This window comes from Panthera leo, chromosome D2 (genome assembly GCF_018350215.1).
Source record: "Panthera leo isolate Ple1 chromosome D2, P.leo_Ple1_pat1.1, whole genome shotgun sequence".
NCBI lineage: Eukaryota > Metazoa > Chordata > Mammalia > Carnivora > Felidae > Panthera > Panthera leo.
The window spans coordinates 60492121-60510696 of NC_056689.1; the positions used below are offsets into that span (position 1 = coordinate 60492121).

Sequence of the window (18576 nt, forward strand, 5' to 3'; positions counted from 1 at the left end):
GCAGAGATGAAGAGAGATGACATTAACGAGTGGGATTTTTACGTTAGCTCCAGCAAAAGTCTAAGAGGAAGCTGAAATTGACAAGTAAGGTTTTTGGGTAATGCGGTTTTTGATTATTTGTGCTCTAGTAGTATGATTGATGCTCAGGTATGAGTGATATCATGGAAATAATGCAAGAGACCATTTGAGATCCATCTCACTTAATGCCTCTACTCTGGATATGGAAATGACGACACTTGCTTTGTTTATATTGTTACATTTGAACAAAAAACCGGTAATAAAGTAAATGGAGTTTAGTAGTAATAGTACCATATCTGAAAAAATTTGTGTATTTTCTAATCTGTCAAAAAGCTGTTATTTTCTGGCCCAAGAGAAATGGAAGACTTTCTATCCCCTCCCTTTTATGATCCCTCAAGTTTTTTTTCCTAGTCACTCTCCCTAAATTATTAAAGCTGAAGTCAGCTGTTGTCAATATCATTTTCCCTGAGAATAACTGGCATTTTTAGGAGTTTCCCTGACTCTTTCAAACCTCTAGAGAACCAATGAATGTTTAAAAGTGGGGTTTGTCAATCTTTTCCTACAAGGAGTCAGGTGGTAAATATTTTAGGCTTTGTGGCCTATACAATCTCTTTCATAAGTACTGAACTTTGTTATTGTAGTGTAGAAGCAACCATAAAAAAATCTAAACAAGTGGATGTGGTTGTGTCCCAATAGTACTTTATTTATGGACACTGAACTTGAAATTTCATATTATTTTCACGTGTTGTGAAATCTTCTTTTTTCAATTTTTTCCCCCAACCATTTAAAAATGTAAAAACCGGGGCGCCTGGGTGGCTCAGTTGGTTGAGCATCCGACTTCGGCTCAGGTCATGGTCTCACAGTTTGTGAGTTTGAGCCCTGCGTCGGGCTCTGTGCTGATGGCTCAGAAGCCTGGAGCCTGCTTCAGATTCTGTGTCTCCCTCTCTCTCTGCCCCTTCCCCGCTCATGCTCTGTCTCTCAAAAATGAATAAACGTTAGAAAAAAAAATAAAAAATAAAATAAAAATAAAAAATAAAAATGTAAAAACTATTCTTTGCTCACAGGCTACATAACAATAGGAGGTAGTCTGGATCAGTTTGTCAGACACCTGCTCCAAAGTAAGAATTTCTTATTGCACTCTAGAGATAAAAGAATTAACCAGGCAACTAAATGTGTCAAGCTTCAACCCTGCTCTTCTAGGCAGTATGGAGGCTAGGGTAATAGGTCTTTTCAACTAACAATGAATAACTATTAAATACAGACAAACTAATATAACCCATCAACCACTGCCACTCCAAACTGCTTATGAAACTGGCAGACAGGGCTGAGTCACCGGCCTTAGACTCTAACCCTGGGGACTCAGCTGCTCCCCCAGACTTGTTTAATCTCAAACAGCACTGGAAAATAATGAAAGGTTAACTCGGAATCCAAAACACTGTCTGGAATTGGCAGTCTAAGGTGGCTGGAGAAAGCTCCTCTGGGGCAGCTCTGAACTGACTTTTACTGGATTGTACGATAATTCCTGGGCACTCTCGGCTAATAAGAAGTGTGGAATCCTGGGTCATGTTACAAATACCTTGCAGTCTACCCTCAAGGTGTTAGAGCTTGTGATTTAAAATTACCCTGATCTGTGGAGCAGAAAGTTTTAGGGGCCTCCTTATGGAGCCTCACGGTCATTAATGTCCTTATATATTGCTCTTATTTGGGTATTTCTTTCAAAGTACCTAATCTAGCAGATGAACAAACTGAACTGCTATTTTTCTCAGCCATCTGCTTTTTCCTAATAGCTCCCCCCACCACCAATTTTATTGAGGTATAACTGGCATAGAGCACTGTACAAGTTGAAGGTGTACAGCATAGTGATTTGACTTGAGGGGCGCCTGGGTGGCTCGGTTAAGCGTCCAACTTCAGCTCAGGTCACGATATAACAGTCCATGGATTCAAGCCCCACATCCGGCTCTGTGCTGACAGCTCACAGCCTGGAGCCTGCTTCGGATTTGTGTCTCCCTCTCTCTCTGCCCCTCCCCTGCTCATGCTCTGTCTCTCTCAAAAATAAATAAACATAAAAAAAATGATTCGACTTGAATCTACAGTTTCACGGATTCACTTTAATTTTTAAGCAGTTTTTATTTATAGTATTGGATAGATGGCACGTACAGTTCCATGTACCCCACCTCACCTCAACTCCCTCCTCCAGCCTCCCCTAGTAACATCTTGCATTAGTGTGGCGGCACATTTGTCACAGTTCATGAACCAATATTGATATATCAGGTTCATTCTCTGTTTTAAAGTTCTATGGGTTTCAACTGACCCATAATAACATGTAAACACCTTACAGTTTCATAGAGAATAGTTATTCTAAAAACCCTCTGTATGTTGCCTACTCATCCATCCCTCCGCTCCCCCCTCCCCCCCCCAGGGAGTTGGCAACCACTAATCTTTTACTTGTAGAGATTTTTACTAATTTCTATAGTTTGCCTTTTAAAAAATGTCATATCGTTGAAAACAGTATGTATCTTTTTCAGATTGACTTTCACTTAGCAGTATGCATTTAAGTTTCCTCCATGTCTTTTTGTGGCTTGATACGTTATCAAAATTTTTTTTTAAATAAATATTTTTTTCATTTCTTTTTATCAAGAAATAGCATCCTATTATATAGATGTACCACAGTTTGTTTATTCATTCACCTACCGCAGGACATCTCAGTTGCTTCCAATTTTTGGTAATTATGAATGAAGTAATAAATAAGTATTCATGTGCCAGATTTTGTGTGGATATAAGTTTTCATCTAATTAGTTAGATTCCTTGAAGAGTGACTGCTGGATCACAGAGTTTGGTAAGACTATATTTAGCTTTGTAAGAAACTGCAAACTGGCTTCCAAAGTGGTTATACCATTTTGCATTCCTACCAGCAATGAATAGGACTTCCTTCATCCTTGTCAGCATTTGGTATTGTCAGTTTTTTGGATTTTAGCCTTTCTAGTAGATATGTAGTGGCATTTTAACGTTTTAATTTTCAGGTCCCTAAGATGTTGAACATCTTTTCGTATGCTTATCTGTGTATCTTCCATGGTGAGGTGTCTGTTCAGATCTTTTGCCCATTTTTAATTCGGTTGTTTGTTTTCTTATTGTTGAGTTTTAAGAGTTCTTTTTGTATTTTAGATATAAGTACTTTATCAGATATGTGCTTTACAAATATTTTCCCTTAGCCTGTGGCTTGTCTCTTCATTTTCTTAACAGTGTCTTTCTTTTTTCTTTTATTTTCTTCTCTTTCTTTTCTTTTTTTAGAGAGAGAGAGAAAGAGGGCACAAGTGAGCAAGGGGTAGAGAGAGGATCTCAGGAAGGGGTGAGAGAGAAAGAAGCGGGGCTCACCCAAAGTTGGGCTCATATTCACCCGAAGCAGGGCTCGAGCTCACCCCACGTGGGACTCAAACTCACGAACTGTGAGATCATGACCTGAGCTGAAGTCAGATGTTTAATGAAAGAACCACCCAGGTACCCACAGTGTCTTTCTCAGAGCAGAAGTTTTAAATTCTAATAAAGTATATCTTACAAATTTTTGCTTCACGGATTGTGCTTTTGGTACTATACCTAAAACCTTATTACCAAACCCAGGCTATCTAGATTTTTCTCCTGTATTATCTTCTAGAAATATTTTAGATTTAGGTTTTATATTTAGGTCTAAGATCCATTTTGAGTTAATTTTTTAAAAAAATTTTTAACGTTTATTTATTTTTGAGAGACAGAGAGAGACAGTGTGAGCAGGGGAGGGGCAGAGAAAGAGGGACACAGAATCTGAAGCAGGCTCCAGGCTCTGAGCTGTCAGCACAGAGCCCGACATGGGGCTCGAACTCACGAACCATGAGATCATGCCCTGAGCCAAAGCCAGACGTTTAACTGACTGAGCCACCCAGGCGCCCCAATTTTTTTTAAGTTTATTTTTTGAGAGAGAGTGCGCACACACGCGCACACACACACACACACACACACACACACGCAAGTGAGGGAGGGACAGAGAGAGAAGGAGACCAAGGATCTGAATTGGGCTCCATGCTGACAGCAGAGATAGTTTGTCATTCTAAAAATCCTTGAACCCGTGAACTGCGAGATCATGACCTGAGCCAAAATTAGATGCCTAAATGATTGAGCCACCCAAGCGCCCCTTGAGTTAATGGATGTCCCACTGTTCTAGTATCATTTGCTAAAAAGACTGTCCTTCCTTTGATGAATTGTCTTGCTCCTTTGCCAAAGATCAGTTGACAGTATTCCCGTGGGTTTATTTCTGAGCTCTCTATCCTGTTCTGTTGATCAATTTATTCTTTCTCTAATACATGCTGTCTTGATTACTGTAGCTTTATAGTAAGTCTTGAAACCAGGTAGTCAGTCCTCCAACTTTGTTCTTCTTTAGTATTGTATTCTTTTGCCTTTGCATATACACGTAATCAATTTGCCAAATCCACAAAATAGCTCACGTGGATTTTGCCTGAGATTGTGCTGAATCTATAGCTGATCTATCTAATCTATATAACAAATTGGGTGTATTTGACATTTTAGCAATATTGAGTCTTCCAGTCCATGAGCATGAAATATCTCCTTATTTGTTTAGATCTTCCTTTTTTTTTTTTAATATTTATTTTGAGAGAGAGAAAGAGACTGGCATGTGTGTGCACACATGAGTGCAACCAGGGGAGAGAGAGAGAGGGAGGGAGAGAGAGACAGAGAGAGAAAATCCCAAGTAGACTTCACACTTTCACACTATCAGTGCAGAGCCTGCTGCAGGACTCAATCTCATGAACCCTAAGATTTTTAAAAAAAAATTTTAATGTTTATTTATTTTAGAGAGAGACAGCGAGCATGACAGGAGGGACAGAGAGGGAGACACAGAATTGGAAGCAGGCTCCAGGTTCTAAGCTGTCAGCACAGAGTCCAATGTGGGACTCAAACTCACTAACTGAGAGATCATGACCTAAGCCGAAGCTGGACGCCCAACCCACTGAGCCACCCAGGCACTCCTTTAACTTTTTTTTTTTTTTAACATTTATTTATTTTTGAGAGACAGAGGGACAGAGCACGAGTGGGGGAGGGGCAGAGAGAGAGAAAAACACATAATCCAAAGCAGACTCCAGGCTATAAGCTGTCAGCATGGAGCCTGATGTGGGCCTTGAACCCACAAACTGTGAGATCATGAACTGAGCCGAGGTTGGATGCTTAACCAACTGAGCCACTTCGGCACCCCCGAACCCTGGGATCTTGACCTGAGCCAAAATCAAGAGTCGGACACTAAACCGACTGAGCCACCCAGGTGCCCCTAGATCTTCTTTGATTTGTTAGTTTTGTAGTCTTCTTCATACAGATTCTGTATATATTTTGTTATATATAAGCCTAAGCATTTCTTTTTTGGGGGTGCTAATATAAATGGCATTTTTCTTTTCATTTCAAATGCCAATTGTTCAATGCTGGTATAAAGGAAAGCAATGGACTTTTGTGTATTAACCTTATATCCTGCAAACTGCAACTTATTTCAGGAGTTTCCTTGTTGATTTTGGGATTTGAAATACTTTCAATGATCAGTTTTTCTAACATGTAGCTGCATATCACAATTTAGAGACTGATCTTTTAAATTTATATTTCAAGTATTTGTGAGTAATATATGATGGCTTGGATTTGTTTTAAAACACTTAAAAAAGTAGGGGGAATTGGTGGAGGGGGAGATGAAACAAGATTGCCAAAAATGAAAGTAAGGAAGCTAGGTAATGGGTAGGCATACGATGGTTTGTTATACTATTTTCTTGACATTTGCATAAATTTGGAAATTTCTAAAATTAAAAAATTACATGTTAAGAATGGACACAGGGGACCTGGGTGGCTCAGTCAGTTAGGCGTCTGACTCTTTTTTTCTTCCTAAATGTTCATTTTTGAGAAAGAGAGCACGCAAGAGTGGGGGTGGGGTGGGCACAGAAAGAGAGGGGAACAGAGGATCTGAAGCAGGCCCTGTGCTGACAGCAGCAAGCCCGATGCGGGGCTTGAACTCGTGAGATCATGACCTGAGCCAAAGCCGGATGCTTAAATGACTGAGCCACCCAAGTGCCCCAAACTTCCGACTCTTGATTTCAGCTCACTTCAGGACAGAATCTCACAGTTCAGGGGACTGAGCCCCGAGTCGGGCTCTGAGCTGACAGTGCGGAGCTTGCTTGGGATTCTCTCTGCCCCTCCCCTGCGTGTTCTCTTTCTCTCTCTCAAAACAAATAAATAAACTTAAAAAAAAAAAAAAAAGAATGGGCACATTATTTGAGATTACAGGTTTCTTTCTATAATAAATGGAAATTTTTCCTTTTCTCACAATTCTCTTCTATTCTCCTAGAAGGTATATAATATATTTTGGAGGAATAACTGGATAGATGGATAAACAGATAGATGCATATATCTCATCTTTTTCTTCTCATCCATTTATTATTTTTTTATTTTTTAAAGGAATGAACAGTTGTTTTTTTAATTAAAAATTATTTTTTATTAAAAAATATTTAAAAAATTTTAAAATATTTATTTTTGAGAGACACTGAGAGACACAGCACAAGTGGGGGAGGGGAAGAGAGAGAACGGGAGACACAGAATCTGGAGCAGACTCCAGGCTCTGAGCTGTCAGCACAGCACAAACCATGAGATCATGACCTGAGCTGAAGTTGGACGCTTAACCAACTGAGCCACCAAAGCGCCCCTATTAAAAAATTTTAACTTTATATATTTTGAGAGAGACAGAGACAACATGAGTGGGGGGAGGGGCAGAGAGAGAAAGAGAGAGAATCCCAAGCAGGCTCCCTGCTGCCAGTGCAGAGCCTGATGTGGGGCTTGAACTCACAAAACTATGAGATCATGACCTGAGCCGAAATCAAGAGTCAGGTGCTTAACTGACAGAGCCACCCAGCCAACCCCCCATTTTTTTTTTTTTTTTTTTTAATTTTAGAGAGAGTGAGTGCGAGAGGGGGAGAGGGGCAAAGGGAAACAGAAAGAATCTTAAGCAAGCTCTATGCTCAGTGCAGAGCCGATGCAGGTTGGATCCCATGACCCTGGGATCACAACAACCTGAGCCAAAATTAAGAGTCAGACAGTCAACTGACTAAGCCACCCAGGCACCCCTTATTTATTTAATTTTTAAATATTTATTTTGAGAGAGCATGCATGGGCGTGGGAGGGGCAGAGAGAGAGGGAGAGATAGAATCCCAAGCAGGCTTCAAACTGTCAGTACAGAGCCCGATAAGAAGCTCAATCTCATGACCCGTGAGATCGTGATCTGAGCTGAAATCGAGAGTCAGACACAACCGACTGAGCCACCCACGCACCCCTCTCCTCATCCATTTAAACCTCTAACCTGGCACTAGGTATATACTTGAACTTACCTTCCCTGAGGGCCAGAAATAAGAGAAGGCTGTGGGATGCCTATGTCAGTACCTCATGTGTTTATTGATTTGATGATAGCACAATTTTATATTTTGGTATTATTCTCCATTTAAGAATTGTGGGGAGTAAATGAATTCACTACTTCTCATAAACCCCTCCTGAAGTAAATGTTCTACCTATTTTATAGAAGGAATTAACAAGCCCTTGAACTTAACCACAATGATGCAGAATCAGAGAACCTCAGAGTTGGAAGTGAATTTAGAAGTTATATAATTCTATATTATACCTAATGTCAGAATCCATCTGTAACAGTTGTCCATTTCATTTGGCACTTTTCTAAGCACTTGGGATACAACAGTTTGGGAGGAAAAGCAAGGTCCCTGTCTTTGTGGACATTACGTTCCAGGAGGGAGAAGGGTAATAAATAAAAACATGTCTGATACTGATAGGTCTAATCGAAGAGAAAAAAAAAAAAGAGAAAAATTATAGTACCAGAAGGGTAGGGATAGGAGTCATAATTTTAAATATAGTAATCAGAGAAAGTCTCAGTGGTAAAAGTGACATGTGAGCAGAGACTTGAAGGAGGTAAGGGAAGAAGCCATGAGGATATCTAAGGGGAAAGAATCCTAGCACTGCAAATAGCAATGATCAAGGCCCTGAGGTGGGAGTATGCCAGTGTTCCAGGAACAGCAAGCAGGCCCGTGTGGCTGGCACCAAGCTAGAGAGGGGAAAGATGAGACAGGTAAGACAAACCAGAAGGTAGGGGGCCTTGAAGGCCATTGTAAGGCCACTGGCTTTATTGTGACATTGGGAAGCTTATGTTTGAATGGGATCACTATAGATACAGCATTGAGAAGAGACTTGAGGGAGGAAAGGCAGAAGCAAGGAGACTAGTGGGGATGACACTGCAGTAATCAATGCATGGTAGCAGGGGGATGGAAAGGAGTGGCTGGATTCTAGAAATATTCTGAAGTAGAACTGACAGGACTGGCTGATAGGTCAGAGGTGGGGGGTGAGAAGAAAAGGAGCCAAGGATGACTCCAATGATTTTGGATGAACGGAATTGTCATTTACTGAGAAGACTGTAGAAGAAGCAGGTTTGGGGAGGGGTGGATGGAGATTGGAATTTGGTTTTGGACCTATTCAGGTTGAAGAGGCTTACTGGCCACTGAAGTGGAAATACCAAACAGGCAGCTGGCTACATATGAAACTGAGGTTCAAGCGAGAGTTTCCAGCTGGAGATAATACATTGGGATTCACCAGCTTGTCGGTGGTAACTAATACCTTAAATTGGATGAGATCACTTAAGCCACAACTTAGAGAAGAAAAGCAAAGGCTGAATTCTAGAGCCCTCCAACATTTGCAGGTTGGGAAACAAGGGGAAAAAAAGCAATGGAGACTGAGGAAGAGTAGCCAGTGAGACAGGAGGAAAATCCAAGATAGAATGGTTTTCTGGAAAACAGGGGAAGATAAAGTTTCAAGGACAGCATGACCGACTTCATTAACTGTGCAGATACATCAAGTAAGAGGAGGATGGAAAACCTTAGCAACGTGGATTCTTGGTGAGCTTGAATGGAGGGTTCAAGAGAGAATGGGAGGAGGAAGTGAGGACAGAGAACTCAAAAAACTCTTTTTTTTTTTTTTTTAATTTTTAAAAAATGTTTATTTATTCTTGAGACAGAGAGAGACAGAGCATGAACGGGGGAGGGGCAGAGAGAGAGGGAGACACAGAATCGGAAGCAGGCTCCAGGCTCTGAGCCGTCAGCCCAGAGCCCGACGCGGGGCTCGAACTCACGGACCGCGAGATCGTGACCTGAGCTGAAGTCGGATGCTCGACCGACTGCACCACCCAGGCGCCCCTCAAAAAACTCTTTAACAGAGTTTTGTTTTAAAAAGAGGCTGAGGGGCACACCTGGGTGACTCACAGTTAAGTGTACAACTCTTGATCTCAGTTCAGGTCTTTTTTTTTTTTTAATGTGTTTTATGTATTTATTTCTGTTTGTTTATTTGGAGAGTGTGTGTGTGCAAGTGGGGGAGGGGAAGAGAGAGGGAGAGAGAGAATTCCAAGCTGGCTCTGCACTGTCAGCATGGAGCCTGATGTGGGGCTTGAGCTCATGAGCCAAGAGATCATGACCTGAGCCAAAGTTGGACGCTTAAGTGACTGAGCCACCCAGGTGCCCCAACTCAGGTCTTGATCTCAGGCTCATGAGTTCAAGCCTCACACTGGGCTCCACCCTGGGTGTGAAGCCTACTTGAAAAAGTAAATAAAAATAGAGGCTGAGGACTAGGACTAGGACTAGATGGGATACACGGTCAGGACAAGAGTTTTTTGTTTCTAAACAAGAGAAACCACAGGCTGCGTGCATGCCAAAAGAATGATCCAGTAGAAAGGCACTTAGGAAGCAGAAGCAGAGAGTGAAGTTATTTGAGATGTGGGATGACGTCTATTGGTAATGAATGAACACACCAGCATGGCTGTTCCTTGTCTATAGGCAGAATTGTAGTAAATTCAAACTTTTCATTAGAGTTTAATGAAAAGAATGTGCAATTTATTTTCCTATGTAAGTTCACAAGACCCCGTTGTTTTAGGTTATGATCGTGACAGCGAGTAGCTGAGGTCGGGTGGGTGAGAAAATCCCTGAAGGGGAGGTGAAGGAACGGAGAAGCTGAGGTGTTGGAGAAATCAAGTATGTGGATAGTGAAATCTCCAGGATTCTGAAATGGTAGTCCTGTGGAACGTGACAGTGAGCTGGGAGCTAAAATCTCAGCCCCTTCCTGAATGCTGCCTGAGCCAGGAATCTCCAATGCATGAGTCAACTGCTTCTACTTCTGGACGGTTAGAATGATAGACTTTTTCCTTATTCTGAGTTAAACTCTACCACCTAATACTTCCCAAATTGCTCCTTACCCAGTCCTCTAGAACTATTCATGATGAAGCTAATCTCTCTGACTTGATAGCTCTTAAAGCAACTGAAAAAACAGTTCCAAGTTTCTTTTCTAGAAAGAACATCTGTCTTTCAACCATTCCGTATGCATCATTATTTCCAGGACTTCCACCATCTTGGTTGCCTCTTTGGGATACTCTTACTTGTTGATTTCTTTGGGATAGTGGAGTCAGTGGCACGATCTTCTGATTTCCCTTCTGCTCTTCAAATCACTATGGTAATTAATAAATATTTTGCCAAGGTGAATGTGGGTACAACGTTGTCACTGAGCAAAAACAAAACTCTTCTACAAGTTATACAAAGATGTTTCTTTTGGGATGCCTGGGTGACTCAGTCAGTTGAGCGTCTGACTTCAGCTCAGGTCATGATCTTGCAGATGGTGAGTTTGAGCCCCATGTCAGGCTATGTGCTGACGGCTCAGAGCCTGGAGCCTGCTTTGGATTCTGTGTCTCCCTCTCTCTCTGCCCCTCCCCTATTTGTGCTCTGTCTGTCTCTCTCAAAAATAAATAAACATTAAAACAACAACAACAAAAAAGATGTTTCTCTCTCACAATTTGCAGCCTCCTGCTAGTCCTAAATTCATAGTGACTAATGTTATGGCAATGGAAGTACTAACAAGAAAGAACATTAATATTATGTTAATATTAGCAATGTTAATATTCCTAACACACTGCAGAAAAGACTATGAATTAATGCCTCAGAAGGAGTACTTACAAGAATATCAGTATTTTCAAAATAATTCCTCCAGTATGGTCTGATTTTTCGCTGTCCACCAATGTCCCATACATTCAGTTTAAAACCTTGTGATTGTACACTTTTGATGTTAAAACCCTGAAACAGGCAAAAACACCAAGCTTTATTAAGCTTTGAGGTCATAATTCCAACAAAGTTACATTTAACAGCTATGTTATTTATTAATTATTATGTACTCTGGCAGATATGATACTGGTAATATTGAAAATAGTCTGTTATGATAAGGAAAAAAGAAATGTGTTTTTACATGCTTACTTCATTCAGGTTTTGGAGTATTAATGTCATGGCTAACGTGGCGCTTTCTCTAGTAAGTGCCCATAAATGTGCACACGTGCACAACACACACACCTGTGAGGACACCTGGGAATGAGAATAGCTTTGATAATCAACACAGCCACACTTCCTGATGGATCCTCAAGATGGTAACATTTAATAGAACATTACATTTAACTACCAAAAAACAGAAGCTGAATCTGAACACAGAACAGAACAGATTCTTAAAGTTTCAAAAAAGGCAAGAGTTGGGGCGCCTGGGTGGCTCAGTCGGCTGAACGTCTGACTTCAGCTCAGGCCATCACCTCGCGGTCCGTGAGTTCGAGTCCCACGTTGGGCTCTGTATTGACAGCTCAGAGTCTGGAGCCTGCTTCCGATTCTGTGTCTCCCTCGCTCTCTGTCCCTCCCCCACTCACACTCGGTCTCTCAAAAATGAATGTTAAAGAAAAAAAAAAGCAAGAGCTACAATCTGCAATTCAGGATTCTTTCAAAAATTTCCTCATATGGATTAATCAGAAAAAGGAAGGAACTGAAGTCAGAACACTATGGGAGAAGCTGGTTTGTGACTGGAGTATTAACTCAGCGAGGCAGGGATGGCCTGCTGGAACAGCATGTTCAGACTCTGAAGTGGAGCCCTCAGTTACAGGCAGTGATGAAAATAAACAAGCAGGCATTTGAAACTATTCTTTAATAAGCATCTCTGATGAACTCAAAAAGAAAGTATTCATTTTCAGGACAGTGACTCAAGGTGGAACTTTGAGGAAGGTGAGCAAATCAGAGGCAGGTGGAACCGTGAGCTGGGAGTTAGCGTGCGGAGAAACAAATTAACAAGACCTTTGGGGTTCGGAGAGAAGGCATTTCATGAGCAATAATTAAAAATAAATCTTTGAGAATGATATAGTGAAATCAGGACTTAAAAAATCCAATCAACAGCTTGCTACCACAGAAGTGCCATTTCATCCAGGATAACTGGAGTCAAGCGGGCCTGGGGATGCCTCCATAAACATTTGCCTCATCTGGCAGCTTGCCAACACTACTGCCTAGCACAGAAGGACAAGGCACAGTGTGACAGCACAGGAACACTGCCACCCAGTTTCCACCGAGGATAAACAGTCACTAGAGGATACCTGGGAGGAGGCGGACTACAGCTCCTGTAAGAAGCCAAGGACCGAATAAATTAGAAGTTTAAGAACTCCAAAGGGAAGTGGCTTAAGCTTATTGTAAAAGGCAGCTTCATTCTCAACTCATTGATAAAGCCACTTTTGTGTACTTAAAAATTGGACACTTAACTACAATAGTAAGTGTCAAAGCCAGTAACGTGAAATCTTTCTGGAATGAAGCAGGCGATAAATAAGAGCAATTCCTGGAATCTGACCATATATATCAACTACCTTAACATTCTATAAGTTATCAAAAGAAAAAAAATTCTGTAAGTTGTCAGACCCAACAAGTCTACCAAGAAATTATTCTAAGGAAATAATAATGAATGGGTACAAACCTTTAGAGATGGGTATTACTAAGTATTTACATATATATCAACGTAGAAAGATGTTCAAGATGCATTATTCAGTGAAAATGATATGGTATATTCTCTATGAGTCATTTTATTTTTTATTCTGAGAACTTATTTTATTTTTTAAAGTTTATTTATTTTGAGAGGGAGAGAGAGAATCCCAAGCAGGCTCCACACTATCAGCCCAGAGCCTGATGTGGGGCTTGAACTCACCAACTGCAAGATCATGACCTGAGCCAAAGCTGGATGCTTAACTGACTAAGCCACCCAGGCGCCCCAAGATTTTATTCTTAAGTAATCTTTACACCCAACACGGGGCTCAAACCTGCAACCTTGAACTCAAGAGTTGTACACTCTACCGACCGAGCCAGTCAGGCACCCTATTTTTTATTTTAAATATACCCATCATAGGGGGCCTGGCTAGCTCAGTCGGTACACAGTGTAACTCTTGATCTCAGAGTTGTAAGTTCAAGCCCCATGTTGGGTGTAGAGATTACTTAGAAATAAAATCTTTATTTTTTATATTTTTTTTAATGTTTATTTTTGAGAGAGAGAGTGTATGTGTGTGTGAGCACAGGAGGGACAGAGAGAGAGAGGGAGACAGAGGATCCAAAGCTAACAGCAGGGAGCCCAGTGTGGGGCTTGACTCACGAACCATGAGATCATGACCTGAGCCACAGTCTGATACTTAACAAACTGAGCCACCCAGGTGCCCCCAAAATAAAATCTTTAAATACACCCATCACATACATGCACAGAAAAAAAACCTGAATGGATACATTCCTAAATGTTAACAGTGGTTATGTCTGGGCATTGTAGATGATTTCTAGTTTCACAATTTTATTTACTTATCGTTTGTAAATTTACTATAATGAGCAGCTATTGCTTTTTCTGATATTAAACAATAACACAACAAAAGCTTGTTTTTAAAGAATAAATATGAAACCTCGACATCATATAATAACAAAATCACCTATAACGCATCAAATAAAGCCTGAAAGTTAGAATTGGAACTTTTGAGGCCAATTCTAACTTAAGAGTTCATTTCCATGTTCACAGTGTGGACGTTCTCATTTTAGTGGTACTCTTAGGAGATACAGCCTACTTCTAATACTCAATTAAAAAGAAAAAACCCTAGACTTTTCTTTTTCTGGCAGAAATCCTGACACACTAATATGTGTTTTCAGCCCTTCTAGGCTAGACTACTGTAATTTGCTCCTCCTTAGGCTATACATTAAATTTGTTCGGAAGCTGTAAAATTGCTCATTTGGTAGCAATTGAAGTGACTTTTCTGCAAAAAGTTGCAGATCAGTAAGCCTCACAAGCTGTGAAGTACACACATTGGCACAGCCATTCAAAGCTGACACCAAACTCGTATCACAGTACAGTGATGGAAAATGCTAAAAAAAACCTCTGGTTTTCCTAAAACCTCTAAGGTTCATGCACTTTAAAGTGACTAAGACCAACGGGGCTGTCCTCTAGTTAGGAAGCCCAAGGAGTTGGCCAAAGGTCAAGCTTTCTCATGATTTCCTACAGGGAAGGAGGTCTAAAGAAACAGCTCTAAAGAAGGCGGGCTGTTATACTTAGCATTTGTCTTTCAACTTCCACACTGGAAGCACCACTGTTGTATTTTGCTTGCTCAGCCTTAGGAAACAGGCTGGATTAAAAAATACAGGTAATTAAAAAAAAATTTTTTTTAATGTTTATTTTTGAGAGAGAAAGAGAGACAGAATGTGAATGGGGGAGGAGCATAGGGAGAGAGGGAGACACAGAATCTAAAATAGGCTCCAGGCTCTGAGCTGTCAGCACAGAGACCGACATGGGGCTTGAACTCAGGACCTAGATCATGACCTAGGCCAAAGTCGAACACTTAACCAACTGAGCCACCCAGGCATCCCCAGGTAATTTTTAAATTTATTTTCTTTTATACTCTCTCTGTATTTTCTACATGTATTAATTTCATAATCAGAAGATTAAGCTACTTTTTTTTAAAGTAATCACTTAGAGGGCTCCTGGACAGCTGAGTCGGTTAAGCATCCAACTTTGACTCAGGTCTTGATCTCATGGCTCCTGAGTTCAAGCCCTGCATCAGGCTCTATGCTGACAGCTCAGAGCCTGAAGCCTGTTTCAGATTCGGTGTCTCCCGTCTCCCTCTCTCTCTGCTCCTCCCCTACTTGCACCCTGTCTCTCTTTCAAAAAATAAGATAAACATTAAAAAAAATTAAATAAATAAATAACAGTAATCATTTAGAGCTGAGGGAATTGTGTCTTGATATATTTATGCTTATTTGAATGATTTATATAAAACTTGGTAAAGTATAAAATTTATCATTTTAACAATTGAAATTTTTTTTAATGTTTATTTATTTTTGAGAGGGGGGGAGGGGCAGAGAGAGAGAGGGAAACACAGAATCCAAAGCAGGGTCCAGGCTCTGAGCTGTTAGCATAGAGCCCTACACGAGGCTCAAACCCACAAACCACGAGATCATGACCTGAGCTGAAGTCGGATGCTTAACCGACTGAGCCACCCAGGTGCCCCTCATTTTAACCATTTTTAAATGCACAGTTCAGTGGCACCAAGTATCTTTACACCATCACCACCAACCATCCATAGAACCTTTTTCATCCTGCAACACTGACTCTCTGTGCCCATTAAACAATGACTCCCTCCATTCTTCCCTGTCTCTAGCCTCTGGTAACCACTATCCTACTTTCTGTCTTTAGGATTTTGACTACTCTAAGTACCTTATATCTATGGAACCTCTTGATAGATTTTTGAAATATTAGATTATTTTTAAATTGCACAGACTTTCTTCAGTAACAAAACATGGGAGTGGACAAAATTCTATTTCCCATTTTGTCTTCCATATTGCTATGATCACCTTCCTTGTGTCACACAAGCACCTTGGGGCCAGGGCAGTGCTCACCTGTGTAGGTGTAATGTGGCTGATGTCTTCAGATGCAAGCTGCTTCAGAAGAGTGGTCTTGCCAGCATTATCCAAGCCCAGGAGAAGGATTCTCACCTCCTGGTCTGGTGCACTTTTCAATTTGCGCAAAATTGAGAGCAAGCCCTTAAACAACCATGAAGAAGACAGATTACTTTTGGGGCACTGACTTTGATATTACTGGATATCAGAATGTCTTCTCCTCCTTGAAAAACGTTCTTGGTTGTGGAGAGCTCATCGTATTATTTTCCAGTTGAAAGTGATTTATTCCATTTGCCGCCTCCTTCTAAGTTTTGGCAGAAATCTTTCAGTAAAATTTGCAATTTAGTAAGTACCATGGCTTATTCCTGCTCCTCCTATTAATCCATCTTAGCAATCACCCCAAATCTTCTGGGATTGTGAACTACTAATCTCATACTTCTAAAGCCCTTCCTGTGCACTTAGTAGAGCACACATCATATCAGACTACAGGGCATTGACTGCTGTATTTTTCTCCTTTACCAGAGTGAAGTTTCTTGTAGGTAAGGGCTATAGCTTCAGTCTCCCCAAATGCTTGGCACTTATAGATAGACACTAGATAATAGTTGTTGAATTAAATAAAATTATCCACCCAGTAAGTGAAAGATTTTAAGATGCTATACAAAAACAAAAACAAAGTTGTATAAAATTGTATCTGAGCTGTTTAAAACTTTATTTCAGCTTACATTTAAGACTTCATCATTCAAAATGCTCTACCATCAAAAAATATATATATCCTCATCTAAAAAAAAAAACCACACAACCTCTATTATCTAATTTTCACAAGATCCTTATAGGTGCATGGTATAAATTATGTTTTTCAGATGAAAAATCTGATACAGCAGAGAAGTTAGAAAATTGTCAAAGTCAGTCACGAATAAAAAAAGTCAAAATTTAACCAGAGTATTTTTGACTAGTAATCTGATATCTGTTCCTTGTTTTTGTTATTTTTTTTAATGGCTGGAAATAAATCATATTGGTTTTTAGCTACGAACGTAAGAAAAATCATGTAAGATGGTTATTTGTTCTGTCCTGCAGCTGACAATCTTGTTCCAGTAAGGCATGAGTTACAACAAGAATCAAAGAATTCCAGAGTTTAAAGGGCATATAATCTAATCTCCCAGCCCAAACAGAAATTCCTTCAAGCTGAGTCTTAGAATTATATAAAAATGGTTATATACTTTTATCCCTATTGCACCAGGCAATAATTCAAACCAGTCTGTTCACTAAGAGCAAATAATAATTCTGTGAAATAATTCTCAACAATTGAGTCTTTGGACAATGATATGCAAATATGCATAATTATTAAGAATTCCTTTCTGCCTCAGAGACTCGTTGTTTACCACTTCCAGTATTCTGTATCTGCACTGACTTGCTAAGGATTACATTAACCTCTCTGTGCCTCAATTTTTTTCCAGCAATAAAATGGAAGATTTAGTTTAAAACAGAAAGACAAAATCTATACCAAAAGATTTGGGAAAGAGTGATTGAACAGATTTCAAACAAACAGATAGGCAGGACTCTTTTTTTTTTTTTTTTTCTTAAGGGCATGACGTTTTTCTTTTGTTTTTATCTTATCTGGCCTTGAATACTTTGACACCATTCCTTTTTTAAACTATATTTATGAGAAGTCTCCCCGGCTTCTATTAGCTACATTGCAATCACTCATTTATAATACCACCTTTCAGAACAGTTAAAATTAGAATTCTGAGATCCTCAGGGGACTGGTAATATAAAAAGGCTAGAACAGGGAAAACACATTGTACTACTCATCCTGAGTTCTTGATTAGATGTCCTCATTACTTCTTCCAATAAAATTCTAAAATAACCAGAATTTATCACGTCAGTACATGAAATGACAGTACAGGTAAAAGTCTTCTCATGCATTATCTACGAGTGTAGAAATTATGAAAGATGTTTCCATGGACTATTTGCAAGGTTCAAAATGAACGTTTTAGGTTTTTTCTCATGTGTCTATTAAAACAAATCAGTAAATAAAAACCCTGCTTTCTAAAAAAACCAAAAACCAAAAAACATGGCTTTCTGCAGGCTGAGACTTGTTACACATTGATTATATTTGAAATTGAAAAATGAAGAGAAAATAATTTCTTTTTGAAAAGGGAGAAGCAAAGCACAGAAGAGAAAACCATTCTAACTATACCTAAACTTTGTTAACTTAATGTATAAAAAAAATGATACTTCTATATTTCTAATGAGTAATTCTCCTTGAGAAACAATAACTTCATATGCTTTACCTTTAAGTGACATGACAGAGAAATGGAAAATTCAGCTACTATTTTCTTCTATCAAAGTGATAAATGGCATCTGAAGCATGGTCTAGGGAAGACAAATGCAAATACGGTACCACATCGTATTAACCCAACTACTGAGGACAGGGGATCACAGGATTATCAGGGTTTGCTAAATAGGGAAGAGGATATTTATAGATATCAGAGTTCTGCCTGAAAGGTACAAAGTAAGCTGATTTAAGAGGCTGGAGGAAAGACAGAAGAATAAGTCTACCCTAGGTTTCTAAACACAAGGACCACACTTTATTTTAAATGTCGAATGAAGGGAGACAGCTATTGGAAGTTAATTTTATTGTGGGCCTGAGTTTTGCATACAAACATAAGGAAATGAATTTTTAAAGTGATTTTTGGTTAAAATATTCATTCATTCCTTCGTTCACATTAAACACCCACAATGTGCCCCAAGT

The 18576-nt window shown here is 39.8% G+C and overlaps 1 protein-coding gene across 1 annotated transcript in view; it reads right to left on the minus strand.

Moving 5' to 3' along the window:
- ARL3 (ADP ribosylation factor like GTPase 3) overlaps positions 1 to 18576 on the minus strand; it is a 37274-nt gene that overhangs the window by 15218 nt on the left and 3480 nt on the right. The window contains exons 2-3 of the mRNA XM_042909351.1: positions 15825 to 15968; positions 11073 to 11189 (exon numbers count right to left, since the gene is read on the minus strand). Of these exons, the coding sequence (XP_042765285.1) occupies positions 11073 to 11189; positions 15825 to 15968 (261 nt within the window). The remainder of the gene's footprint in view (positions 1 to 11072; positions 11190 to 15824; positions 15969 to 18576) is intronic.